Source organism: Eucalyptus grandis, chromosome 7 (genome assembly GCF_016545825.1).
Source record: "Eucalyptus grandis isolate ANBG69807.140 chromosome 7, ASM1654582v1, whole genome shotgun sequence".
Taxonomy (NCBI): Eukaryota; Viridiplantae; Streptophyta; class Magnoliopsida; order Myrtales; family Myrtaceae; genus Eucalyptus; species Eucalyptus grandis.
In genome coordinates, this window is record NC_052618.1 from 41492045 (window position 1) to 41516647 (window position 24603).

Sequence of the window (24603 nt, forward strand, 5' to 3'; positions counted from 1 at the left end):
AGACAAAGGGTATGGAAATGAGTATGTCTTTTTGCGATGGATGGAGGATTTGGGAATTGCTCCCAAAGGAAAGGCTGAGGAAGCACTTGCGAACATTCCAAGTGACCCTCGTGTAGGGGGATTTAATCCGACTGACGGGAATGACGATGATAAACTTTTAGAGAATTCCAACCCGATGGGTGTTGCTGCGAAAGTGAAGGGAAAAAGAACGGAGTTGTTCAAATCAAAGGAATAGGAGGATCTGTTCTTCAAATTGTTGAAACGGGGGGTAATAAACCCCAAGAGTGTTGATTTTGATTTCTGGATGCCATCAATGTGAACTTGAAGGAGAAGTTCAATTTGCTTCAACTAGAGCAATTTTGCTCTGACATCACAGACGGCTATGCACAATTGACAGCATATTTCTATTCGAATCTTAGCTTTTAGATGCGAATAGAATATCCTTCAATGTTCAAGACCAAGACTATGAGGTAGATGTGGACATGTTGGCGGACATAATTGGAGTTGAAAGAGGACGATATCAACCGATCAAGGTTTCAATCGCTCGTACCACACCGGAACTTGTCAAAGACAGGAGTACGAAGGAAGAGTTACCTACTCAAGAATGAATGCCATCAACATCTTACGCACAAAATCGTGATCAACTATCTCAGCCAAAATCAACATCAAAGACAGACGTGTCTAACTCGAGGCGAAATTGATGTACGCGATCAATTCAGAAAGAAGTTCTCTCTTCCCCCACACCATTCTCTTCCACATGTACAGAGCAATGGTAAAGGATAAGGGCCAGTTGCCTTACTCAGGACTTGTGACTAAGATCTTTAGACACTTGAACATTAAACCTCCACAGACTCTTTGTGTTCGACCATGCGACAAAATGGTGGTGGGTTTGAAAATGCTGACAAAAATGCGTCTGAAAGAGCTTGATAAGGCAATGGAAAAGTTCAAAGTGAAAACTCCAGTTAAATCTCATCCAGCCTCTCTTCGCGTCGAAAAGGAAAGGGAAGGAGCCCATGGGTGCTCCATCCAAAAAGAAAAGAGCTCTAATCTTAGAGGATGAAGATGAAGAGGATGAACTCACTATCTCTGCCTTGGCATTGAAAAGACTCAGTCGGTCTGTATCCAAATCAATGGATCGACAGGAGAAAGGAAAAGAAGCAGAAGAACAAGAACAGAGAGAAGCAGAGGAGAAAGAAGAGAAAGAAAAAGAAGAAGAGGAGAAAGAAGTTGAAGAAGAAGAAGAAGAAGTAGTCAAAGAAAAGTCTCGCAGATGAAGCCGAGAGAAAGGCAATCAAGATTCTACTAAGCATGACCATCACTCTTCCCCAAATGAGGCCTTAGAAACAGGGGAGATGTCGAGCAAGGAAGGACTACACCATTTCCTAATCACGGTGAAGGTGTGAGTCGCTTGCAAGCAAATCCAGAAGATATTCATGCTTCTCAAATGCCTGAAGAAGGACATGACACCTCAACGCCAAATTTGCGCGATTACACCGAAGTTCCATCGTCTGCCTTCACTCCATCTGATAGAGCAAATGCCAGCACGCAGACGGACAATACCGCAAATTTTCGTCGTATCCTTGATCTTCTTCTGGCAATGCAAGGTCAAATATATGCTTTGGAATGTAAACTTCAAGTCCTGAAGAAATCTGGACAAGCGTCTTCTATTACCCTGTCGGATCAAATGCAAGACCTCGCTCTTCAAATTCAAGCAAATGCCAAAGGAGTAGAGGTGGCACGTCTACGGGAAGACTTGAAGAGGCTGGAAGGCGTCGTACTGTCGATGGGAGATTTCCAGATTGTGCGCATTCCCAAGCAGACTTGACTCTTTCTCACCTTTTTAATGATGACAAAAAGGGGAGAATTGCCGCTTTGAACCGAATCCGAACTTTGATTTTGAATCTATTTTTTATTTTAGTTTGTTTGGATATCTACTTTTGAGTATGACTTGGGTGTGGTGGACTTGGTGAAATTGATCGACTTGAGTGTGTGGATTTGAAATTGACTATTGCATTATTTATATCAAGTGTTATTGTATGGCATTACTCATGAAAGACTAACCTATTTTCTGTGGATGCGAGTCTAGTTGAGTTATTAATCTTTAAGAGATATCCATACGCTTGAGTAATGTTTTTGCGGGTCAAAGTTGTTCAAATCTACAGAAAGTTTTGTCACCATAAAAAATGGGGAGATTGTTGGAGAAATCTCTCTAGAGTGTTTTGAAGTCGACAAAACGTTTCTATCGAGTCTAGTATGGAAGCTGTGCAGACCCTTCTACTTAGAGTTTGAAGACTTTCAGATCACCAGACTCAGCACACAAGACTCAAGACTCAAGACTATTCTCATTGACAGTTTCTAATCCAGTGACGAAGGCGATCCAGAGCTAAAGTGTTTGATTAAGGATTTGGTCTTATCAACTAGAGAAGATCTCTTGGCTGGATTTGTTACAACGGATTAATTATTCAAAATCAAGATCATTTGAAGATCCGATGATTGACTAAATATTCTTGGAAGGTTCTATTCTTGGAAATCAAGATCCTGATTGTATGGGCGAACAGGATTGATGGGCTATCGACATGTTCCTTTAATAGCTCGAATGACCTTCTTAATTGATTCTATCCAACGGGAAGATTGGAAGAATTTCTTTGGTAAGTGCCAACGGGTATGATGGCATAAAGGAGTATAAAAAGAAGATGTTCCAGTTATTCTAGTAAGTGTGCTCGATAGAGAAATTCCAGAATCTGAAGCCCCTTGATTATTAGTCGATTCATATTGAGCGAAACTGTACACGCAAAGAGAGTCTATACTTGGTGATACCTTGAGAGAGTGTGGTAGATCTTCTACACCAAGAAATCAAGGAAGAACAAGTGCTGTAATATCTCTTTGTTCATAATGGAATCTAGCCAGTGGGCTGTCAGTGCAGAAGAGTGGACGTAGGCTTGAAATAAGCCGAACCACTATAAACCTCGTGTTTAATTTTCTCTTCCCTACTCTCAGTCTTACTTTGATCGTTGTTTGTTTATTGACGAAGAAACATTGTCTCATTTCTATCATCTGTCTAGTATTGTGCGATTATCATTAGAAATTACTCGTTATACCTATTCACCCCCCCTCTAGGTACTTATACTAGTCATATCAGGTGGAAGTCCATGAAGAGCTCGAGCAAGTTTGGAAACAGGTTAAGGGGAAGAAGAAAAAGCCCTTACTGTCGAAGGACGGACCCCTTCTCGTTCGGTTAGCTCCAACGAAGAGGGGCAAATCTTGAGGCCAAAGGATTCCGTCTTCAAGAAGGGCTTGCCCTCCACTTCTTCTCGCAAGCCTATGAAGAGACCTAGTTATCCTTTGAAGTCGGTGGTTTCCTTGTTTAGCCTTGTGGCGGATAAGGTTAGGCCAAGTGAAGCTTCGATCTTGGCCCCGATCGACTTGCAGATGCGGATGTCTCTGCCAGCCTATCTAGTTGCTAAGATGAGGACTTGTTCTCTTCTTGTTTGTCCACAAAAGCCTCTCCTACTACTAAAAGGGGACATCATGCAAGATAAGCTGCTGACCCTTGCCCCGAATCCACCTCCTGCTACAACCCCTGCTGCTTTGGTGGCCTATCGACGAAAGCCTCCCAAGCGGAGGTAAGCTGTTTCCTCCATCTTCTTCCTATATTAGTATATATTACAATGTACATAGGCTTTTCGAACATTAAGGGTCTTGTTGACCCTCTTAGGCAAGCCAAGGTCCGTACCTTGGTGTCCTCAAATGGTCTGTACTTGGTTGGTCTTCTGGAAACGAAAGTCCCGGAGTCTCGCTTCTCTACCATCTCTAAAAGTCTTTTGAGAGATTGGTGTTGGCTGGCAAACTACATCTACTCACCTAGAGGTAGGATATGGATTGGTTGGGACCCTGTTGTGCTTAGTTTTGAAGTTTCATCGATCGACACTTAGGTGATCCATGGGAATCTCAAGATGCTAACATCAGGAGTGGTCTCTTGTATCTCAGTGGTCTATGCTGAGCACACATTCCCTTCTCGAAGGCCGTTGTGGGAGAACCTCATTCTCAAGAGTGCAATTTTGCAAGACTCGCCTTGGCTAGTGGCGGGTGACTTTAATGCCATTAAAGACCCGTTCAATAGACTGGGGGGCACAGACATTTGGATTCCTTACTTCGATGAGTTTGGTCAGTGCTTAGCCCAGGTGGAGCTTGACGATTGGAGATATGTTAGCTTTAGATTCACCTGGGCAACTTCTTTTGGTGCTGGGCGGAAGCAAATGAAGATTGACAGAGTTCTGGTGAATTCTAAGTTGACTCAAGTCTTCTCTTACTCGGAGGCTACCTTCCTTCCCCTGGGTATTTCGGATCATTACACCGATGACGGTCAAGGTTTTGAACTCGGTGGTCTAGATAAAACCTTTCAAGTTTTTTTATTATTGGATGGAGCATTTAGATTTTAATACTATTGTTTTGCAAGTTTGGGAGGAACTGGGAGAAGGCGTTTCCATGTATAGACTAGTGTGCAAACTTAGGTCTCTTAAAACCCGCCTCAAGCGGCTTAATAAGGAGTCTTTCTCCATTATTTCTTCCAGAACTGCTGAGGCGAGGACTATGATTCGAGTTACCTAGGTTAGCCTCCAGCAAGACCCAACCAATGTTGCTCTTGCAGAGATGGAGAAGACGCATCGAAGAATCTTTGCGGACCTTCGCCGGTAGTAAGAGTCCTTCTATAGGCAAAAGTCTAGAATCAGATGGCTTTCTGAAGGAGACCGAAATACTAAATTCTTCCATCACTATGTCAACATTAGACAGATGCGGAATAGAATAATCTCGGTCATGGATAGCTCAAGGAGCCTTGTCACAGATCCAAGGTTGGTGCAGCAAACGTTCGTCACTTATTTCTAGGACCTCTTGGTGTTGTGGGACATACAGGGTAGACCCTTGGCTCGGGAAATTTGGGAGGCTATTCGTCATCCCCTAAATGAGGAGGTGGTTGTTTCTCTCTCTCGTCCCATCACTGATCTAGAGATTTGGGATACCTTGTTTTCCTTAGCTCGGAATAAGGCCCCTAGGCCTGATGGATTTAGTGTCGAGTTCTTCAAGGTCAACTAGGAGACTGTGGGGAAGATGGTCACTAATGTAGTGAAGGACTTCTTCACCTTCGGTAGGTTATTACGGGAGATCAACAACACCATCTTGGTCTTGGTACCAGAGGTCCCCAATGCCACTTCGGTGGCTGATTACAGGCCCATAACCTATTGTAATACTATCTATAAATGCATTATCAAAGTTCTTGCTAATCGGGTCGATGCAGTCCTTAAAGATGTGATAAGCCCGTTTCAAAGTGCCTTTGTGAATGGTCGGCGGATTACGGATCACGTCCTCTTGGCACAGGAACTTTTTATTGGGTTTCACCTTGAGCCTTACTCTACTAAGTGTGCAATCAAAGTGGACTTCCAAAAAGCTTATGATACAGTAGATTGGGATTTTCTCGAGTGGGTTCTCTTTGGCTTTGGATTTCCCGAGCACTTAATCCAACTTATCATGGTATGTGTTCGCACCCCTAAATTCTTAATTACTTTAAATGGAGAATTACATGGCTTCTTTCCTAATGGCCAAGGGTTTAGGCAAGGAGACCCTATCTCCCCTTACTTGTTCACCTTGGTCATGGAGGTCTTCTTGGGTATTCTTTATAATCGCACTCTAAGGCCGGAGTTCAATTTCTATTGGAGGTGGCTTATCATATTTATTTTTTGCAAATGACGTTTTCCTATATCATCAAGTGACCTACCCTCGGTTTGCATCCTTAAAGAAGGCCTTGATATTTTTTCCTTGTGGAGTGGTCTCTTTCCTAACCCTCGCAAAAGTGAGGTTTTCTTGGTTGGAGTATCGGCGTCTTCAAGGAATGAGATCTTGCAAGCTCTTGGGTTTAATGAAGGGAATCTCCCGGGTTCGCTATTTAGGGTTCCAATCATTACCAAGAGGCTAAGTAAGGTCGATTGTCATGCCCTCCTCGGCCGTATTATGGCAAAAGTACAATCCTGGACTCACCGTTTCTTATCCTATGCCGGTCGCTTCTTACCCACTGTTGTCTTGGATCAGGTTGAACGAATCTTGTGACAATTTCTTTGGAAAGGCCCGCAACTGGGAAGAGGAGGCGCTAAAGTTTCCCGAGAGGAGGTTTGCCTTTCAAAAGAGGAAGGATGGCTTGGCATTTGGAGATTGTAGGATTATAATAAAGTGGCCATGCTCAAGCACATCTGGATCTTGTTTTTTAACAAATAGGCCTTATGGTGCAAGTGGATCCATTCAACCTTTTTAAAAAGGAAAAACTTATGGGTTGCTAGTAAGCCGACCTATTACTCTTGGGCTTGGAAGAAGATCCTCCATCTTAGGAGGGATTTCCGGAACTCTTTCTTGGTGGAGTATAGGGAACGGCTTCTCTACTTCCCTTTGGTTCGACCATTGGCACCCAAGGGGGCCTTTAAACCTTCTTTTTTTTTTTTTTTTCAAATTCCTTCATCTTCAAATCTGGGTTAGCCACACAAGTAATCGTTGCTGATCTCTTTTCCCCCTTGGGCTAAGCTTTAAAGGATATTTTGGATTCCTGGCAGATCCCCCTTCCTAGCCTTTCTCAGGACCTAGACCTCTTCCGTTGGGATGATGGCTCCTCTAGGTGGTTTACGGTTGCATCGGCTTGGGAGGCCATTAGGCGGAAGAAGGATCGAGTTTCGTGACATGCATTCATTTGGAATTCCTCCATTTCTCCGAGGTACCAATTCTTTTTTTGGCTTATCACTAAACACAGACTTCCTACCCAAGACCTTCTACTATTGTATGGAAGAATTGATAGCGGCTCTTATGCCTTCCGCAATGACACACCGGACTCCATTGATCACCTGTTCTTCGGTTGTCGTATCACTGTCGGCCTTGCTTTCCTTTGGGCTGCTAGGTGCAATCTCCCTTGGCACAATAGACCTTGGGCAGATAATCTTAGGTGGGCTATGACTTTACTCTTAGGTAAAGAGTTCTATAAATAAATTGCCCGATTCTCCCTTGGGGCTCTTTGTCACATGATTTGGAAGAACATGAATGCCATTCTTTTTAGAGAGCAAACTCTTGAGGTCCCGACCTTGAAGAACTACCTATTCAAGGTTGTAAGAGACAAGGCTGTGACTTTCAAAAATGTTGAGGACAATGCTAGGAACAAGAGATTCCAGCATGCTTGGGCATTGATCCAATTATCTTTTCTTCTAATGAAGCCAATCCACTTGTTCCATGATGCTGTGCTCGCTGCACTGCTTCGGTGGCTGGTGGGTAGTTCGTGATGGTTATGCCTCAACCTCCTTGGAATAGGCTGGATGCTCGAGACTCTACGCCTCCTTTGTCTCCTTGCTGCGTTCCTCGGTGGCCCTCGATTATGGTTTTCCGAAGCTATGTAGTCGTTGAAGCTTGGCTCGAGGGGCTTTGACTGTCGTTCGGGGCCTTGCCTTCTTTTGTTTTTTGTGGTTTGTTGGTCTGCCGCTGTTTAGGCTTTCCTTGTTGTCCTGCTGCCTCTTGTGGCCTGTTTGTTTGTTGCTACTAGCTGTTTTTCTTGTCTCGGCACCCTTCCACTCGCTACGATTTTTGTTCGTTTTGAGTGTAAGTTTTTTGGTGCCATGATCTCCTCTTGTATAGTTAAAAAAAGGGTTAATACTTTGAAAAACCCAAAACTGGTACACTTGTGACAAATTTACCCAAAACTATTTTTTTACCACCAAAAACCCCAAACTGGTATACCTTTGACAAATTTACCCCAAACCGGTACACTTGTGACAAATTTACCCTCTATTAGTTTTCGTTAAATTTTATTCTCAAATTATTAAATTAAATGACACGTGACAATTGACTGGTATACCAATTTAGGATTTTACGCTCCGTTTCTCACAGTTTATAATTTTTGTGATTTTTTTGTGGTATTAATCCAATTTAGCATAGGATATATTTATCACAAATTTACAATTTTGGGGTTTTTTTGCAGTCGAATAAATTAGTTTGGGGTAAATTTGTCATAAATGTACCAGTTTATGATTTTTTATAGTCAGTCGGGGTAAATTTGTCACAAGTATACCAGTTTTGGGTTTTTCATGGTCAAAAAAATAGTTTGGGGTAAATTTTCACAAGTGTACCAGTTTGGGATTTTTTAAGGTATTAACCCTTAAAAAAAAAAAAGCTCAATATAATCTCTTACTTCTTATAAAAATAAAATAAAATAAAATAAAATCGATATCATTCGTGAAGTGTCATTGAGAAAATATCAAAATGCTTCAATATGCATAATTTTTTCACATTGATATTTTGAGTGTATTAAATAGTCCTATAATATGTTACATACATAGTATAATAGTGTCTCACCAATAATAAGGAAAAACACAGATTCTTTGATAAAGCAATAAAGAAACTCGATATTCTTTTTAGGCTAATGAAGTTATATAATAAAAAATTCACTAGGAAAGTGAGCTTTTGACATAGGTGGAACGAAGAATAATGAAGAATAAACCGGTTGTTACAAAAGTAATGATGATGCATAAGGGACTAGATTTATTTCCAAAATAGCTATAAATTTGAATTTGACGAAAAATCATAAAAGGAAAATATCTAAAAATTGTACAAATATGGAAATCATTTAGGCAGATTTTGTCTATTTAAACAAAAAAGAGTGAATCTAGTCATCTAGGGGTGAAAATGGCCCCACCCTTTTCACTAACATGGAGAGTTAGGAATATATGATAGGAATCAGAATGAATGAGTAAGTAAATCAACATACATGGAAACTTTATGAAATACACGAATAATTGAAGCTTCTATTTGGAAAGTGACTATAAGAAGAAAGTTTCATATGGTAAAATGCAAATCATAAATTCAATAATTGCCAAATTTTTATAGCAACTTACAACTTGAAAATTGGAACCTTATTTAAAACATAAAATGTTACCAAGCACGGGGATTTAGAGGTTGATTATCATTCCCATTTTATATCTTTTATTTCGATTCCTTTCTTCTCTTTTTGGACAGGCGATTCCTTTCATTTTATTTCATTTTGTCATTAATGTTTACCAAATAAGACCCCAGAGGAAGACTTAATCTTGAGTTAGATTTTTGGACTAAAAAGTAATCTAATTTACCCAGTTGAATCTAGCAGATGCTTAAGAGAGCCTTGCCCTAACTCACTTATTACATGAAAAATCTTATTTTATTTCTTATATATGTGTGTGTTGACTAGGACTAACTTGGCCAAATTGATAGGGTAAGCAATTTAATATTCCAGCATAGTTGACCAATCGAACAAGGCTCGATGACTAAGAGTTTGTACTTAGACCCACTCAAACGACCGCCCTAGTCATTGGACCCACACATATGTTTGCTACGCGATAATAATCATCGATGGGTATAATTTAATATAAATGTATAAACTTGGAAAGAGTTAGCCAAACTAATAAGGCAAACGTTAAGATGCTCGCTGAGCAATTTAATGCGCTAGCATAGTCGATCGATCGAAAACAAGGCTTAATGACTAAAAGTGTATAATTAGACATGCTTACATGACGGGCAAAGTCATAGGACTTATGCATACCTTTGCCACACGATAATGATCGTTGATAGGTGTAGCTTTAAGCAACAGTTCCGATCATAAAAGGAGGCATTGCAGTTTTTCTTTAGCAAATAGTTCAACATATACAACACATCCAACATAATAGTCAACATAATAGTCATGTTTAGGTCGATTTTAAGCTATATCTATTTTAAAGATTCATATATGTATTGTCAATACATGTAATTTATAGGTTTTTACTGTACAGTAATAATTCAGTCATGGGCCTAGCCCTGCAAACGGGCTCGTAAATATTCCTTTCCTTGATGACATGACTTACTCGAATTAGCGAATGACAAGTGTTATAAATTTTCTCATTTAAGATCGAAAAATGGGATAAAGTTTTTTGAGTTCCTAGACCAAAGAGAGAGAGGGGAGAGGTAATCGGCTGCGTCGCTCTTCTCCATCTTGCCCGTGCTCTTGCCGTGTCCATCTCTCTGATCTCCCTCGCCAGCAATGACGGATGGTAAGCTTTCGTCATCTGGTTCTCTTCCCTCTCTCTCTCTCTCTCTCTCTCTCTCTATCTCTGTTGCAGGCGTGGCGCTTGTCACTCTTCTTTTACAGGTTCTGTATCAGGGTTCTGATTCTCCTGCCGTTCTTGAACCTTTTTTTCTTGGCCAGGCAAGGCGGTGATCTTTAGCCTTTACTGGGGACGTGCGGATTGATTCGTTGATGATCCCGGTACGTCACGCATCCATGCGCTTAGGGTGTGTTGAAAAGTTACGAACTTTGACAAGCAAAAACGAAGCCCCTGTTTGGCATTTGGTTTTTAGTTTTATTGAAATTTGGGTGAGAGAAAAGAAGAGAGCAAATTGGTAATAGAGGCCTGCCCATGGTGGCGGCTTTGAGAACTGGGAACTGGGCGTCGAGCAACTGCTCCTGTTTATTGGGTAAAACCTGAATTCCTGTTGTGGAGTGGTGGGGCTTACAAATGGTTTTTGTATGTGTTCTCACCGGTGGCTGCTTCTAGGGTTTCTATTGATGCAAGCAATTCGAGTGAATTTTCCTGACAAATGGGTTCTCTTTGCTAAGTTGGTTTAGGGATGAATTTGCATCGGTTGTAATTAATAGTCTTGTTGTTGCGGGATTTGGTTACGTCGCCAGGGCACGTGTTTGCTTAGTTTTCATGTGAAGTAAGCATAAGCTAAGTTGCCTGTTACGAGGTTCAGTGTAATTCAATTTTATTCCTAGTTAAGGTAACGGCGTAGACTCCTTAATCGATACACGCGCTTTGAGTTTGTGACTTTTGCTGTTTCATTAATATTTTCGTTATTCCTGCGGCTCATTTCCTAAAATGGGGATTCTGCTCTAGTGGCTCTTATGTTTCATTTATGTTTCGCAGACTTTCTATTGGTAGTTCGATCTGCACGTGCAAGATTTGTATAATTCTGAGTATTCCTTTTGCATTAAGTGCTATTTAAGGTATATTTTTTTACTTGAAACGTGTTGCGCAAATCCTTCCGCAGGTATGACAAAGTTAACTTGTCCTCTGCTTCTCTTCCTTCTCTTTGTTGCAGGTGTTGCTTGTTACTCTTTTGAAGGTTGTGTATTCTGGTTCTGATTCTCCGGTTCTTCTTTGATCTTTGTGATCAGACAAGCATTGATCTTTAAACTTTACTAGAGACGTGTCAATTGGCTCATAGTCGATGCTCTTCCTCGACAAGCCTAGGGCATATTGAAATGTTATGACTTTTGACCAGAAAAACGAAGTCCTGCTCTGGTTTTTTTGTTTTTGGGATTTGGGTGAGGAAAAGAATAAGTTGGTACTGGAGGTCCTGGACATGGTGGCTTTGAGAATTTGAAACTTGACATCAAGCAACTGCGCTTATTATTAGGTAAACTCAAATTCTTGTCTTATAGTGTTGGGCTAGTTGCTTTGCGTGTTCCATGGTCTGTTTCTTGGGCTTCAATTGATGCAAGCAATTCGAGTAACTGACAAATGGGTCTCTTTGCTAAGTTGATTTAGGGATGAGTTCGTATCGATCATGGTTAATAGTCTTCTTAATGCGGTTTTGGTTACATCGCCATGGTCTGTGTTTGCTTATTTTCATGTGAAGTAAGCTTAAACTAAGTTGCCCATTACGAGGTTCAGTGTAATTCAGTTCGTTCCTAGTTAAGGTAACGCCATAGACTCCTTGATCGATATGCATGCTTTGAGTTTGTGACTTTTGCCATGTCATCAATATTCTTGTTATTGCTGCGGCTCATATTCCTAAAATGTGGATTCCGCTTTAATGGCTCCTATGTTTCCTTTATGTTTATTAAACTTTCCATAGTTCGATCTGAATGTGCGATTTTTGTATGATTCCGAGTATTCTTTGTGCATTAAGTGCTTTTTAAGGTACATTTTTTACTTGAAATGTGTTGCGCAAATCCTTCTACAAGTATGACAATGTTAACTCATCCTCCGCTTCTCTTCCTTCTCTTTGTTGCAGGTGTTGCTTGTTACTCTTTTGAAGGTTGTGTATTCTGGTTCTGATTCTCCGGCTTCTCTTGAATCTTTGTGACCAGACAAGCATTGATCTTAAACCTTTACAAGAGACGTGGCACTTGGTTCGTACATTTATGCACTTCCTTGACAAGCTTAGGGCATATTGAAAGGTTGTGACTTTTGATCCGAAAAACGAAGCCCCTGTCTAGCTCTTATTTTTGGGATTTGTGTGAGGAAAAGAATAAGTTCGTAATGGAGGTCTGGACATGGTGGCTTTGAGAACTTGAAACTCGATATAGAGCAGCTGCTTCTATTATTAGGTAAACACGAATTCTTTTTGTATGGTGTTGGGCTAGTTTGCTTTGCATGTTCAATGGTCTGCTTCTAGGGCTTTTATTGATGCAAGCAATTCAAGTGAATTTTCTGACTAATGGTTCTCTTTGCTAAGTTGATTTAGGGATGAATTCGTATTGGTCATGATTGAAAGTCTTGTTATTGTGGTTTTGTTTACATCGCTGTGGTCCATGTATATATAGTGTTTGTGGGAAGTAAGCATAAGCTAAGTCATCCGTTACGAGATTCAGTGTAATTCAGTTCCTTAGGTTTAGGTAATGCCATAGACTCGTTGATAATAGGCATGCTTTGAATTTGTGATTTTTTCCATGTTAATGATATTGTTGTTATTGTTCCAGCTCATATTCCTTCAAAGCGGAATAGCTCTTATAGCTCCTATGCTTCATTTATGTTTTGTGGACTTTCAATTGGTAGTTCAATCTGCACTTTCAATTAGTATGTGTTGCCTAAATCCTTTTGCGAAGAATAGTAACTCATCCTCTGCTTCTCTTCCTGCTCTCTGTTGCAGGTGTTTGTCACTATTTCGCCATGTATTCTGGTTCTGATTCTCCTGCTCTTCTTGAATCTTTCTGACTGGACTAGTGTTGATCTATAAGCTTCACTAGAGACCAGTCAGTTGGTTCATTAATGGTCCGGTACGTCACACATCCATACACTTCCTCAACGAGTTTAGGGCATTTTAATTGTTGTGACTTTTGACAAGAAAAACGAAAGCCTGGTTTTGGCTTTTCTTTTGGGATTCGCATGAGGAACAGAATAAAATGGTAATGGAGGTCTGGACATGGTGGCCTTGAGAACTCAAAACTTGACGTCAAGCAACTGCTTCTATTATTAGGTAAACACGAATTCTTGTTGCATAGCATTGGGCTAATTTGCTTTGTGTGTTCACTTGTGGCTGTTTCTATGGTTTTCTATTGATGCGAGCAATTTGAGTGAGTTTTCTGAAAAATGGGTTCTATCTCGTTAAGTTGATTTAGAAATGTATTTGTATCAGGCATGATTAGTAGTCTGGCTATTGTGGTTTTGTTTACATTGCTATGGTCCATGTTTGCTTAGTTTTCGTGTGAAGTAAGCATTAGCTAAGTTGCCTTTACGAGATTCAATGTAAATCAGTTCCTTCCTAGTTAAGGTAAGCCATAGACTCCTCCATTGATATGCATGCTATCATGTCGTGACTTTTGCCTTGTCATTAATGTTCTTGCCGTTGCCTTGGCTCTGGGTCCTGCTCTAATAGCTCCAATGTTTCATTAAAGTGTTGTAGACTTTCTATTGGTAGTTTGATCCACAAGTGTGAGTTTTGCAAAATTCTGAGTATTCTTTTTGTGTTTTGTGCTTTTTAAGGTAGATTTTGACCTGATATGTGTCGGTAAGTCCTCCTGCTAGTGTGCCGATTAGTTGACTTAACGTTGCGGGGTCGCTTGAATCTGTTAAATTAATTGGCTGGCTTTGTTGAGATATTTGGGAATTGCGAAAGATGTTTCATTAGTTTACTAGACAATTATGTAAATTCTTCTTTATCCCCCTTCCCTCTCTCCCCTGACTAAATTGTAAGAAGATGCAAAAAAATTGATCACTTTTTTTACAGGCTTTGTGTAGGTACAGGGGGAATGGAATGCAATAAAGATGAGGCCACGAGGGCAAAAGAAATTGCAGAGACAAAGTTCATAGCAAGGGACATGGCAGGAGCCAAAAAGTTTGCTTTGAAGGCCCATAGTCTTTATCCGGGACTGGAAGGCATGACCCAAATGTTAGCAACGCTTGATGTGTATGTTTCTGCAGAGAACAAAGTCAATGGGGAGCCAGATTGGTATGGTGTGCTCGGTGTGGATCCGGCAGCTGATGAAGAGACAGTGAGGAGACAATATAGGAAGCTTGCTCTCATGCTGCATCCTGATAAGAACAAGTCTATTGGAGCAGAAGGGGCTTTTAAACTAATATCACAGGCCTGGAGTTTATTATCAGATAAGGTTAAGAGGGTAGGATATGACCAGAAGAGATTTGTAAGGACCTTCCCAAAGGTTCCTAAATCGACCGGAGCTTCATCAGCGACTCCAAGGACCAATAGTTTTTACAATTTCGATAAGACTGCAAATGCAACTGCTACAACAAATATGACTGCTAAGAGTCATAGGACTACGGAGCGAGCACGGCACTCTTCCCAGAAGACAAAGCCAAATACATTTTGGACAGTTTGTCACCGCTGCAAAATGCAATATGAGTATCTCAGAGTATACCTCAATCACAACCTGCTATGTCCCAACTGCCAGAAGCCCTTTTTTGCAATAGAAATAGCTCCACCAACATCTGATGGAACTACGTCATCTACTCCCTGGAACTTTTCCCAGCAGCAGCAGTCCACAAATCATCAAGTGAATAGCAAGGACACAATGAACTCAGGCAGGAGTAATGCGCCTTCTTCCGGTACTGGTGTGGGGGGCTTCAGTGGTCATGATTCACACATGCAAAACAACACAAACTGGAGTCCGTTCTCAAGAACAAGTAGTGCTTCAACCGCTGCTCAAGCTGCGAGTGTGGTGCAACAGGCATATGAGAAAGTGAAGAGAGAGCGAGAGGAGGCTCAGGCAGCAACAAAAAGAGAAGAGGCTCTTCGGAGGAAGCAATTCTCCAGAAAGAACAGCGGCACGTCATCGACTGGTCACACTGGTGCTGTGAAGAGAAGAAAAGGTATGGATGATCTTGGTGGCAGCGATCATGGGAGGGATGTTACCAATCAAATGGGAATGGCGGGTGGTGGTGTGGGTGCACCTTTTTCCAAACAAGCAAATTTTGGAGCAGTTTCTGTTAATGGCATCACAAGGCCTAATGCTGTAAGGGAAATGACTGAGCTTCAAGTTCAGAAAGTACTGGTTATGAAGGCCCAGAGAGAAATTCTCAAGAGCCTAACTGAATCGAGATCGGCAACTATAGCTAAAACTGCAGGCAAGGGGGAGAGGAACGGGAATGATGACAAAACTAATGAGTCAGTGGGAAAAGTTCCTGTAGATGGCGGCACTGATGATAAAACCAAGCCGAGAGAGTCTCTGGATCTGAAGAAAGAATTTTCTGCTGCTAAGTCCTTCCCAGGCATTCCTAGTACGGATGCTGGAACTTCGCAGATGCTGACAATGACTGTCCTGGATCCAGATTTCCATGATTTCGATAAAGACCGAACAGAAAAATCATTTAGAGAAAACCATGTCTGGGCAGTCTATGATGATGATGATGGGATGCCTAGATTTTATGCCCTGATTCAGGAAGTGATTTCCTTAAATCCATTCAAGATGTGTATTAGCTGGCTTAATTCCAAGACTAACAGTGAATTAGGCCCCTTGAATTGGGTTGCTTCTGGTTTCGCAAAAACTTGTGGAGATTTCAGAGTGGGAAAATACGAGATTTATGACTCGCTCAATGCCTTTTCTCACAAGGTCCGGTGGACCAAAGGTGTGCGTGGTGTTATTCGCATATTTCCAAGAAAGGGCGATGTATGGGCTCTCTATAGAAATTGGTCCCCTAATTGGAACGAGGTAACTGCAGATGAGATAATACATAAGTATGACATGGTGGAGGTGCTAGAAGACTTTGATGAAGAACAAGGCGTGCTCGTCATCCCATTGGTGAAAGTTGCCGGATTCAGGGCAGTGTTTCATCGGCATCTGGACCTCGGGGAAATCAGAAGGATTCCAAGAGAAGAGATGTTCCGGTTTTCACATCAGGTTCCCTCGTACATGCTTACTGGTCAAGAAGCTCCTAATGCTCCCAAGGGATGCCTTGAACTGGACCCCGCTGCCACCCCCTTGGAGCTTCTTCAAGTTATCGAAGATGTTAAAGCAGAAGACATTGAAGAGAATGATGAAGGGGAAACTTCTCATACCAAGACATCTGGGGCTGAAAGAACTGTAGAACCTGTTCTAAGTGCTGAGGATGCTCGGGAGGTGGCAACTATGGAAGATTAGACAGAGCACCTGACAAGTGGCAGAAAGACTTGCTGGTTTTTTCTATGGACCTGGTGTCAGGCGCTGTATTGTTTGGTCTGATGTGCATACAAAGTAAGTGCTCAAATCGAGCTACTTGCTTCCTTGACCAATTACAAGAAGAACTACCGTAACTGACTGCAGTTGCACCCGGAGGTGCAGAACTGTCTTATAATGACCCCTCCTAAACTATTAGCCACTTGGTTTTAGTTTAGTTGGGGTGATCTGTGTCCATTCACTTACTCATGGAAACTCAGTGGTGGGTGCTTTTTTCTCAAATTTAGTTTTTCGGATCGCAGTTAGATTGATATCTTCCTTCAAAGGCTTTATATTTCAGCAGGCATATCTAGTTGGAGCTGATTTTTGACTCTAGTTGCTTACAAGGCATGTATACATCTTCTCAAAAAGCCAAGTGTATCTAAATTTTCCTCCCTTTTTTGGGATAGGTAAAGATAGGGGAGGGAAAAGAGATGAATTGAACTCAGGATCTCTTGGATCTTGGCGAGGGTGGACCAAGAATAGGCCAAGCTATTGTTCCTGTGTATTTTAGAGATGTTGTGACTAGAGAACAAAAATGTAGTCAACGAGGCATCGATGTTGTTTCTGAATGCCGATTATTTATGTCTCTGCTGTTAGGGAATGTGGAAATCGTTACATTCATTTCTGTTTTACATCAACAAGAGAACTTCTCGATGGGACAACAATTTCTCTTTACTTATCTCATGTACAGTCTCGTCTTCCGAAAGCCTTTGAACTATGCCTATATGTACTTGTCTTTATGATCTGGCAGTGGTCCATTGGTTTCTGATGTCTCTTTAGGACGGAGTAGCAGCAGCTACGGCAGTCATCCGAGTCTTGAAATTTTGTTGGGCTTGTTAGAACTGAAGTTGGCATGCGAGGTTTGGTGCTGAACGTTGTGTAAAGTTTTTTTTTCCAGGCCACGTTCATATATTTCGCTCATCGGAATGTGGCCAGGCTTGAAAAAGACCTTTGCCAACAGTTTCTGCGCTATAAACCACTACCAAGGAAGGAAAGGACTCTTTATGATGAACGATACCATAACTGCATAAACTCGATCCATTAAAAATGACCACCTTGTTAGTCTCTGTGTTCCTCCAGTTCTTCATCTGTTACCAATGGTGATTCTTCCGTCATCCTAATTTGCACGATTACACGACAGCCAAGAACTGGCCATTCAATCTTCTCCCATTGTTCACGGACGCGAGTACCACCGTTTGGTAGTATTCCTTCGAGTGGAAAAAACAATATGGACTCAAATTCAGACAGGATGTAAAATTGGTAGCGTTTTCATTTCAGAGAAGCAAAATTCTCTATCCTTTCGTAACTACTCCATACGCTTTGTCTCTTGAGCTTAACTTAGGCTTTGAATCGAACAAATGGTACATGAGTGATTTGCCATCTCCTTCGGCAAGGCTATACCCGGCCTCTTTCCTGACTCCCCTGTCGCCCATCGATTTCCTCACCTTCTCGACGCCATCCCACTCCCCTTTGAAAGCATACAGGTTAGAAAGCAAGACATAGTCGCCACTCTGGTCGTGTCTCATAAACAGTAGCTTCTCATTCGCAAGTTTTCCTAACTCAACGTTTCCATGGACTCTACAAGCCCCAAGCAGAGTCCTCCAAATGATGGCATTAGGTGCTATTTCCATCGATTGAATGAACTCGAATGCTTCCTCCAGTAGCCCAGCACGTCCCAGCATATCCACCATACACCCACAGTGCCTTGTGTTTGGCTCAATACCGTATCTATCTTGCATCATGTTGAAATATTGATGGCCCTCTTCGACTTTGCCAGCATGACTACATGCAACTAGAACTCCGACCATGGTTATCTCGTTCGGATTGATTTCCAACCTCTGCATCTCCCTAAACAGATCAATAGATTTCTCGGCATGGCCATGAAAAGCCAAACCTCCTATGATCGAATTCCATGTCGATATGTCTTTTTCTCTCATGCCTTTGAACACTGCAAATGCCCTCTCGATGCTGCCACACTTGGCATACATGTCTATGAGTGCGTTTTCAAGTAGCACACCCAAATCTCCTAAGCACAACTCCGAGAGCGAATGGTGCATCCTTTGCCCGATCTCCAAATCTCCCATTTCCGCACAAGCAGACAACAGGCTTAACATTGTCACTTCATCTGGCTTCTCTCCAACTCTTCTCATCTCCTTAAACATCTCCAACGCCTGCTCATTCCCACCACAAAGCACGTAACCCGCGATCATCGCATTCCATGTCACGACATCCTTCTCCGGAGCCTGGTCAAAAAGCTTCCTCGCGCTCTCCATCTCCCCTCTCTTCGCATAGCCCGTAATCATCACGTTCCAAGAAACCAGATCCTTCACAGGCATCTCATCAAATAGCTGCCGAGCGACAAGTAGCTCCCCTCTCCTAGCATACCCAGCAGTCAATGCCGACCAGGCCACGACATCCCTCTTCGCCGAGCCCTCAAAGTAATGTCTTGCAATGCCCAATTCGCCACGGTTAGCATGAAAATAGATAAGGGTGTTCCTCACGAAGGTGTTAGACTCGAAACCAAACTTGATAATCCTCCCATGGATACCGAAACCCATCTTGACCCACGAAAGCTTAGTGCAAGCCTTAAGCACGAAGGGGAACGTGAAGTCATCCGGCCTCACGAACCGGCTCTCCATCTGGGAATACAGGCGGACGGCATTGGAAGGGTTTAGGCTCTGAGCCGCGCCTCTTATGACGGTGTTCCACATGAAGAGATCCGGTTCAGCAATTTGAGCGAACACCCGGAGGGCATAGCCGATGGTGCCCGAGACGGCGATCGCGCCGGCGAAGACGAGCTCTCGCAGGGCCGCCCGGTTCGAATTGAAGCCTCGGACGACGAGGGAGGCCTGGATCTGCTTCAGCGCGTGGAGGTCCGTGCAGTTTCGCCATAGGCTCGACCGTTGTTGGCGGTTGGAGCTCCGGTCGTTGGTTCTCTTCCTGATCATTACGTGAAGCAATCTCTGTTCTTCATGACAAGAACAAAGTTAGCTTCTCCACTGTCCCGTTTCTGGAAAAACCTTAAATCTCGCAAACCTGGTTCACGAGCTTCTTGAAACTGAATCACTAAGTCAAAAAAATAAAATAAAATAAAATAATAATAATAATAATAATTGCTTTCCACAAACGATAAAAAATAATAATTCACACTATTTCTCGTATTATGTGTGACCGATAAGCAAACTTATATGCATCAAATGTTGAAGTCCAGCCAAATCCCATCATTTTTGGCATAATTCAATTACCTATCGAAGTGAGCCGATTCTAATTTCGTGGTAGTTCACTTAAAATACTTGGAATCGATTATGAACTCCATTGACGGGCGTTCAAACACAATCAAACAATGAATTCACAATTGCAATTGGAATTGAATAGGAAATTCATCATACATATTAGTCTATTTCAAAGAAGCAATAAATTCATGTAGTGTGTATGCTTTGTCAATGGATTGAGTCGAAAATTAGAGTCTTAGATCAGAGTTATCGAGGTTTATCTTTTAGAATATTTGATAACTCACCATTCTCGTAAGAGAAACTTCTAAGAGAGAGCTCATCAAAATATGATAGTTAATGATGAAGTTGAACCAACACATAAAAGTCCAAACTTTAACGGCCATATTAAATAAAAATTAAGATCACATTAATACTTGTAGTGTATATGTCTTGTTAATGAATTGTGTCAAAAAATTACTAGTTGTATGTAAGGATCATTGAGATCTATCTTAAAGAATGTTTTATGATTCTCACCACTCAAGTGAAGGCTGTTAAAGAAAAAGAACCAAAATATAATAGTTTAACGATGCATTGAACAAACAAAAAAGTTAAAGGAAGAAATTTTGAACAAAAAAATTACTAGTCAATAACTTTAACGGCCATAATGAATAAAAATTAAAAGTTCACATTAACATGTATAGTATGCATGTCTTGTCAATGAACTATGTTTTCTTTTTTGTTCGAAAATTCAATTGATATAATTTACTTAACCAAGTTTAGTGCATATACATCAAGAGAATCGGCACATAATAAATCAAAGAGAGCAGGCAAGGGTGTTGGCTACCCAATTACTAAGGAGACTATTCACTCGTTGGGTTTTTGCAAGCCAATCTACTGTTTTGTTTAGTGTCTTTGCTGTAATGGGCCAATGTGAGGCTTGGAAATTCCTTCAACTTAGTCTTGGCCCAGTCCACTAGTGGCTATACTTTCCAGTTAGATGCTTCTAAAGTGAGAATGCCTTGCATGAGTTCACTATAGTTAGAATGTACTTGCAACTTCAAGTTAGACCTAGGTGAGAGAAAATCTAGGGTTTCAATGAGTGCGAGGGCCTTTGCTTATTTTGCCGAGGTGGCTACCATCGATTTGGAGAATCCGTCAACTAATCTGCCCAAGGAGTCTTGGCAAATGCAAGCTATCGCTCCCCTATTTGTGTCGGTGGCTAATGGTGTGTTAGCTTCGCCTGCAAAGGAGGCGTCAATATGAATTTTCAGCATACCAAGGTTCGGGAGTCACCATCTATGAGGTGGGTCTTCACTTCTCATCTTCCCTTTTGATTTCTAGTTCCAAGTCACAAAGTTTTCATGAAAAGCGACAGCTTTGAATAGTGTTTGTCACGGGTTCAGGGGACATTGCCTGAAGATGAAATGATTTCTATCTTTCTAGATGCACCATAGGGCTGTGCTATTTGGTTAAAATTATAAGTGCTTTGTGGATCTTCTTTCCGCTTATGCAGTCACTCATCGAGTTGAGTTAACCCCACTCTTGTGATTATAATTTGTAGGGGATTCTCGCTCCATATCTGAGTTGTCCAAGGGTAGAGTAGCAAGGTGTGCTTGATCATTTCCGCTTCCTGTTTGCATATAGGGCATACAGGTTCAGGTACTATCTTTCTCCTATATAAGTTGTTCAGTGTAGGCAGAGCATTTTAACATGCATTCCATGGGAAAATTTTGACTTTGGGGGCTATTCATGATTGCATTCATGATTGCCAGATATATTTTCAAACTTCTTCTAGTTTAACCTGGTAGGATGAGGTTGTTGTTGTTGTTGTGTGTGGACTAGTTGTTGTATCTCTATTGCTGAAATATCCGCTTTCCATTACTTGCTAGTTATTGAACAGAGTTCTTATCAATAATTCTTTTCATTTTGCCGCTTCCATGTCTATTAAGTCAGCCACTTTTTTTTTTGGGTCAGAAATTTGGATTTCATTGCTAATGATTAGATGGATTACATAAGGTTCCAAGATCAAGACATAAAATAGAACATAGTGAAGGTGGTGGATTCTGTTTCCAAGTCGGTGGTAAGGTATTTGTGCGATGGGCCTTGGCGATCCAATCTGCGGCCTGATTAGCATTTCTAAGCTCATATATTAAATCTACCCCTTGAAGAAGGCCCATTAGTCTCCTACAATCATTCACTCTTGACTGAGTAGCCCATGGTGCTGGCAAGTGGCCCATTATACTCTCAACAGCTAAGGAATTATTTGAGGAAATCAGCACGTGGGGGAGCTTCTCTGTTGAGTTGAGTTCAGTTTGGGGTTGTGCATGTACTTGGAGTTCTGTACTTGCCAACTCCCTTTCTTTTCTTTTAGCCACAATAGAACCTCCCGAATACTTAAGGTTTCTGCAATTAGTGCCATGGGAGCTCGGATTTTCTTCGCAAAGCCATTGACAAGTTTGCCCCGCTCATCTCTACATACTCCAGCTGCAGATCCCTCCATGGATGTGCTGCATCAAGACGAGTCTACGTTAAGCTTAAGGGAGGTCGGTGGTGGAGGGTTCCAGTTCGTTCTTTCCCTTGTTGGTTGCGGTTCACCTCTTTTTCCTTTGGGGTTCCATAGCGCGTAAAGATGGGTCATAGTCGTGGCTTCTTCGAAGATGGATCTTGGGTCAGTCCTCTTCCCTTGAAACAAAAACTTATTTCAAGCTATCTAGATCTACCAAAGAACCCTAGCGAAAAGGGCTTTTGGTTATGGGTCGGGGTTAGAGGTGAAGAACTCACACACCCATTTGTCAATTCTACTTATCATTGTAGAGGAGCCTTGCATCGCCATTCTTGGATCCAACCATAATTCTTTTGTCCATTCGCAGTGAGTGAAAATGGGTTCCACCGTTTTCGAAGCTTGGCCGCAGAGTGAACAAGTCGGGTTATGTGTGATGTTCCTTCTATGTAAGTTTTCCTTCGTTGAAATTGCATTGTTGCATATGCTCCACAGTAGGAAACGTACATTGGGGAATATCTGTAGCTACCAGATGTTATTCCATAACTATTTAGGGGGTTAATAGGATGTGGATGGTTGTTCATCTACTTTGGTATTGTCTCGAGTATATATAACATTGTAGCACTTTTGACTTGATAGTTGCTTGCATTGTTCACTGTCCACACTAATTTATCAGGTCCGGAGCTAAGACTCAGGGGGATTGCTGCGATTTCCTTGACAATTTTTTCGTTGAAAATGGAGTTGAGTTTCTGCATATTCCATTGGCCTAAGTTGTTATCAATTAAGCCCTCGACCAAGTAGGGGTCATCTCGATTTGCTAGTCCTCCAATCTTTCCAGAGGTCAGCCACTTATCTTCCCTCACCCGAATTGTTCTCCAATCCCCAACTTCCCATTTAATTTCTAGTTCTATAACATCTCTACCTACTAAAATGCTTTGCCATCCCCAAGAGGGTCTTGGACTCTCCTATGCACTCCAGTAATCTCATTTTGGAAAGTAGATACCTTTAAAAAAATTTCTCCATAGTGCGTTTGGATTATTGATCAGGCGCCAAGCTTGTTTCCCTAACATTGCTTTGTTGAACTGCACCAAGTCTTTGAAGCTTAAACTCCCACAATCCTTCCTCATTTTCAGGTTTTCTCATTTCCTCCAGTGGATACCTTTTCTTGCTGTGTTTTGTTTCCACCAGAATGATGAAACTCTCTTCTCGATTGCTCTACAAATGGATATAGGTAATTTGAATATGGACATGGCATATTGTGGCATTGCTTGAACAATTGTTTTGATTAAACTTTCTTTGCCCGCCTTTGAGATTAGATTCTCTTTCCATCATTCTAGTTTTCTGTCAACTTTGGCAAGAACCCAAGTAAACATCTGTTTTTTGGTCTGACCTCAATTTGAAGGTATTCCAAAGTATTTCCCAGTTTTTTCTATAATTGGAACTCGCAATTTAGCTACTAGATTTGTCTTTGGGATTTGAGGGCATTTTTCCCAAAGAAAATACCTGATTTGTTGAGGTTTATCACTTGACCTGAGGCTAAGCAATACTGATTTAGGATAGATGCTATATTTTGGGCTTCTTGGGTCGTTCCGTCTAGGAAGAAGATGGCATCATCAGCAAATAGAAGGTGTGATAGAGTTGGGCAACTATTGTTTAGTTTGATTCCTCTAATAGTTCCATCTTCTACCATCTTAGTCATGAGAAAGGATAGTAGGTTGGCCATAATAATGAACAAATAGGGAGAGAGAGGATCCCCTTGCCTGATCCCTCTTGTTGGCTGGAACAATTCACATAGTTCTTCGTTGACATTAATTCTAAAGGAAGCTAAGGAGATGCATTGTTTTATTAAGGTGACCCATCTTTCACTGAAACCCAACTTAAGCATATAGTCACATAGGAAGTCCCACTCGACCCTATTGTAGGCTATTTGCATGTCAAGTTTTAGGGCTGCTTGGAATTTTCTCTTCCTTTTTCTCACCCTTAGCTGATGCAACACTTCCTGGACAATGAATATGTTGTCTTGAATTTGTCGGTTGCTGACAAAAGCGCTTTGTTCTTGAGATATGAGGTCATGAAGCCAGGGTTTCGGCCTATTAGCCATAACATTTGCTATGATCTTATAGTTGAAGTTGCAAAGGCTTATTGGCCTATATTGAGTGACATTCTCTAGGTTGTTTACTTTGGGAATAAGAACAATATGGGTTTCATTTATCTAATGGTCGAATGTACCTTGTTTGAAGAAATCAACCATCTTGAAAATATCTTCCTGGAGAAGCATCCATTGGCTTTGGTAGAATAGTCCATTTAGCCCGTCTGGTCCCGGGGCTTTGGTAGCTCCCATTTGGAACACAGCTTTTTTGACTTCTTCTCTTGACACTAGCTTGATTAAAGAGTCATTCATTTCTTCATTTACAACTTGTGTGCATTGGTCTAAAATGGGTTGGTAATTCCTCTCACCCACTAAGGTGAACAATGAATGATAGAAA

The 24603-nt window shown here is 41.5% G+C and overlaps 2 protein-coding genes across 4 annotated transcripts; one reads left to right on the top strand and one right to left on the bottom strand.

The window, feature by feature from the left end:
- The first annotated feature begins 9951 nt into the window (after window positions 1–9951).
- LOC104453528 lies at window positions 9952–17059 on the top strand. 3 transcript variants are annotated; one of them, XR_005552912.1, is made up of 8 exons: window positions 9952–10076; window positions 10232–10291; window positions 10953–11032; window positions 11128–11445; window positions 12046–12361; window positions 12904–13230; window positions 13981–16625; window positions 16813–17059. XR_005552912.1 is itself a non-coding variant. In XM_010068111.3 (7 exons), exon 7 carries the CDS (start codon window positions 14003–14005, stop codon window positions 16346–16348), a length of 2346 nt encoding a protein of 781 aa, XP_010066413.1. In that variant the 5' UTR covers window positions 9952–10076; window positions 10232–10291; window positions 10953–11032; window positions 11128–11445; window positions 12046–12361; window positions 12904–13230; window positions 13981–14002; the 3' UTR covers window positions 16349–17059. The 3 variants fall into 3 exon arrangements, 2 of the variants coding, with proteins under 2 accessions (XP_010066413.1, XP_010066415.1); XM_010068111.3 differs by having other exon boundaries at window positions 13981–17059; XM_010068113.3 differs by lacking the exon at window positions 10953–11032 and having other exon boundaries at window positions 13981–17059.
- Window positions 17060–17620: 561 nt separating this feature from the next.
- LOC104453527 (pentatricopeptide repeat-containing protein At5g15300) lies at window positions 17621–19506 on the bottom strand. Its single transcript, XM_010068110.3, has one exon. It carries the CDS (start codon window positions 19351–19353, stop codon window positions 17698–17700), a length of 1656 nt encoding a protein of 551 aa, XP_010066412.2. The 5' UTR covers window positions 19354–19506; the 3' UTR covers window positions 17621–17697.
- Between the last annotated feature and the right edge of the window lie 5097 nt (window positions 19507–24603).

What these genes read in the sequence shown, in the direction of transcription:
- LOC104453528 (XM_010068111.3), top strand. Translation starts at nt 14,003, where the DNA reads ATGGAATGCAATAAAGATGAGGCCACGAGGGCAAAAGAAATTGCAGAG.
- LOC104453527 (XM_010068110.3), bottom strand. Translation starts at nt 19,353, where the DNA reads ATGATCAGGAAGAGAACCAACGACCGGAGCTCCAACCGCCAACAACGG.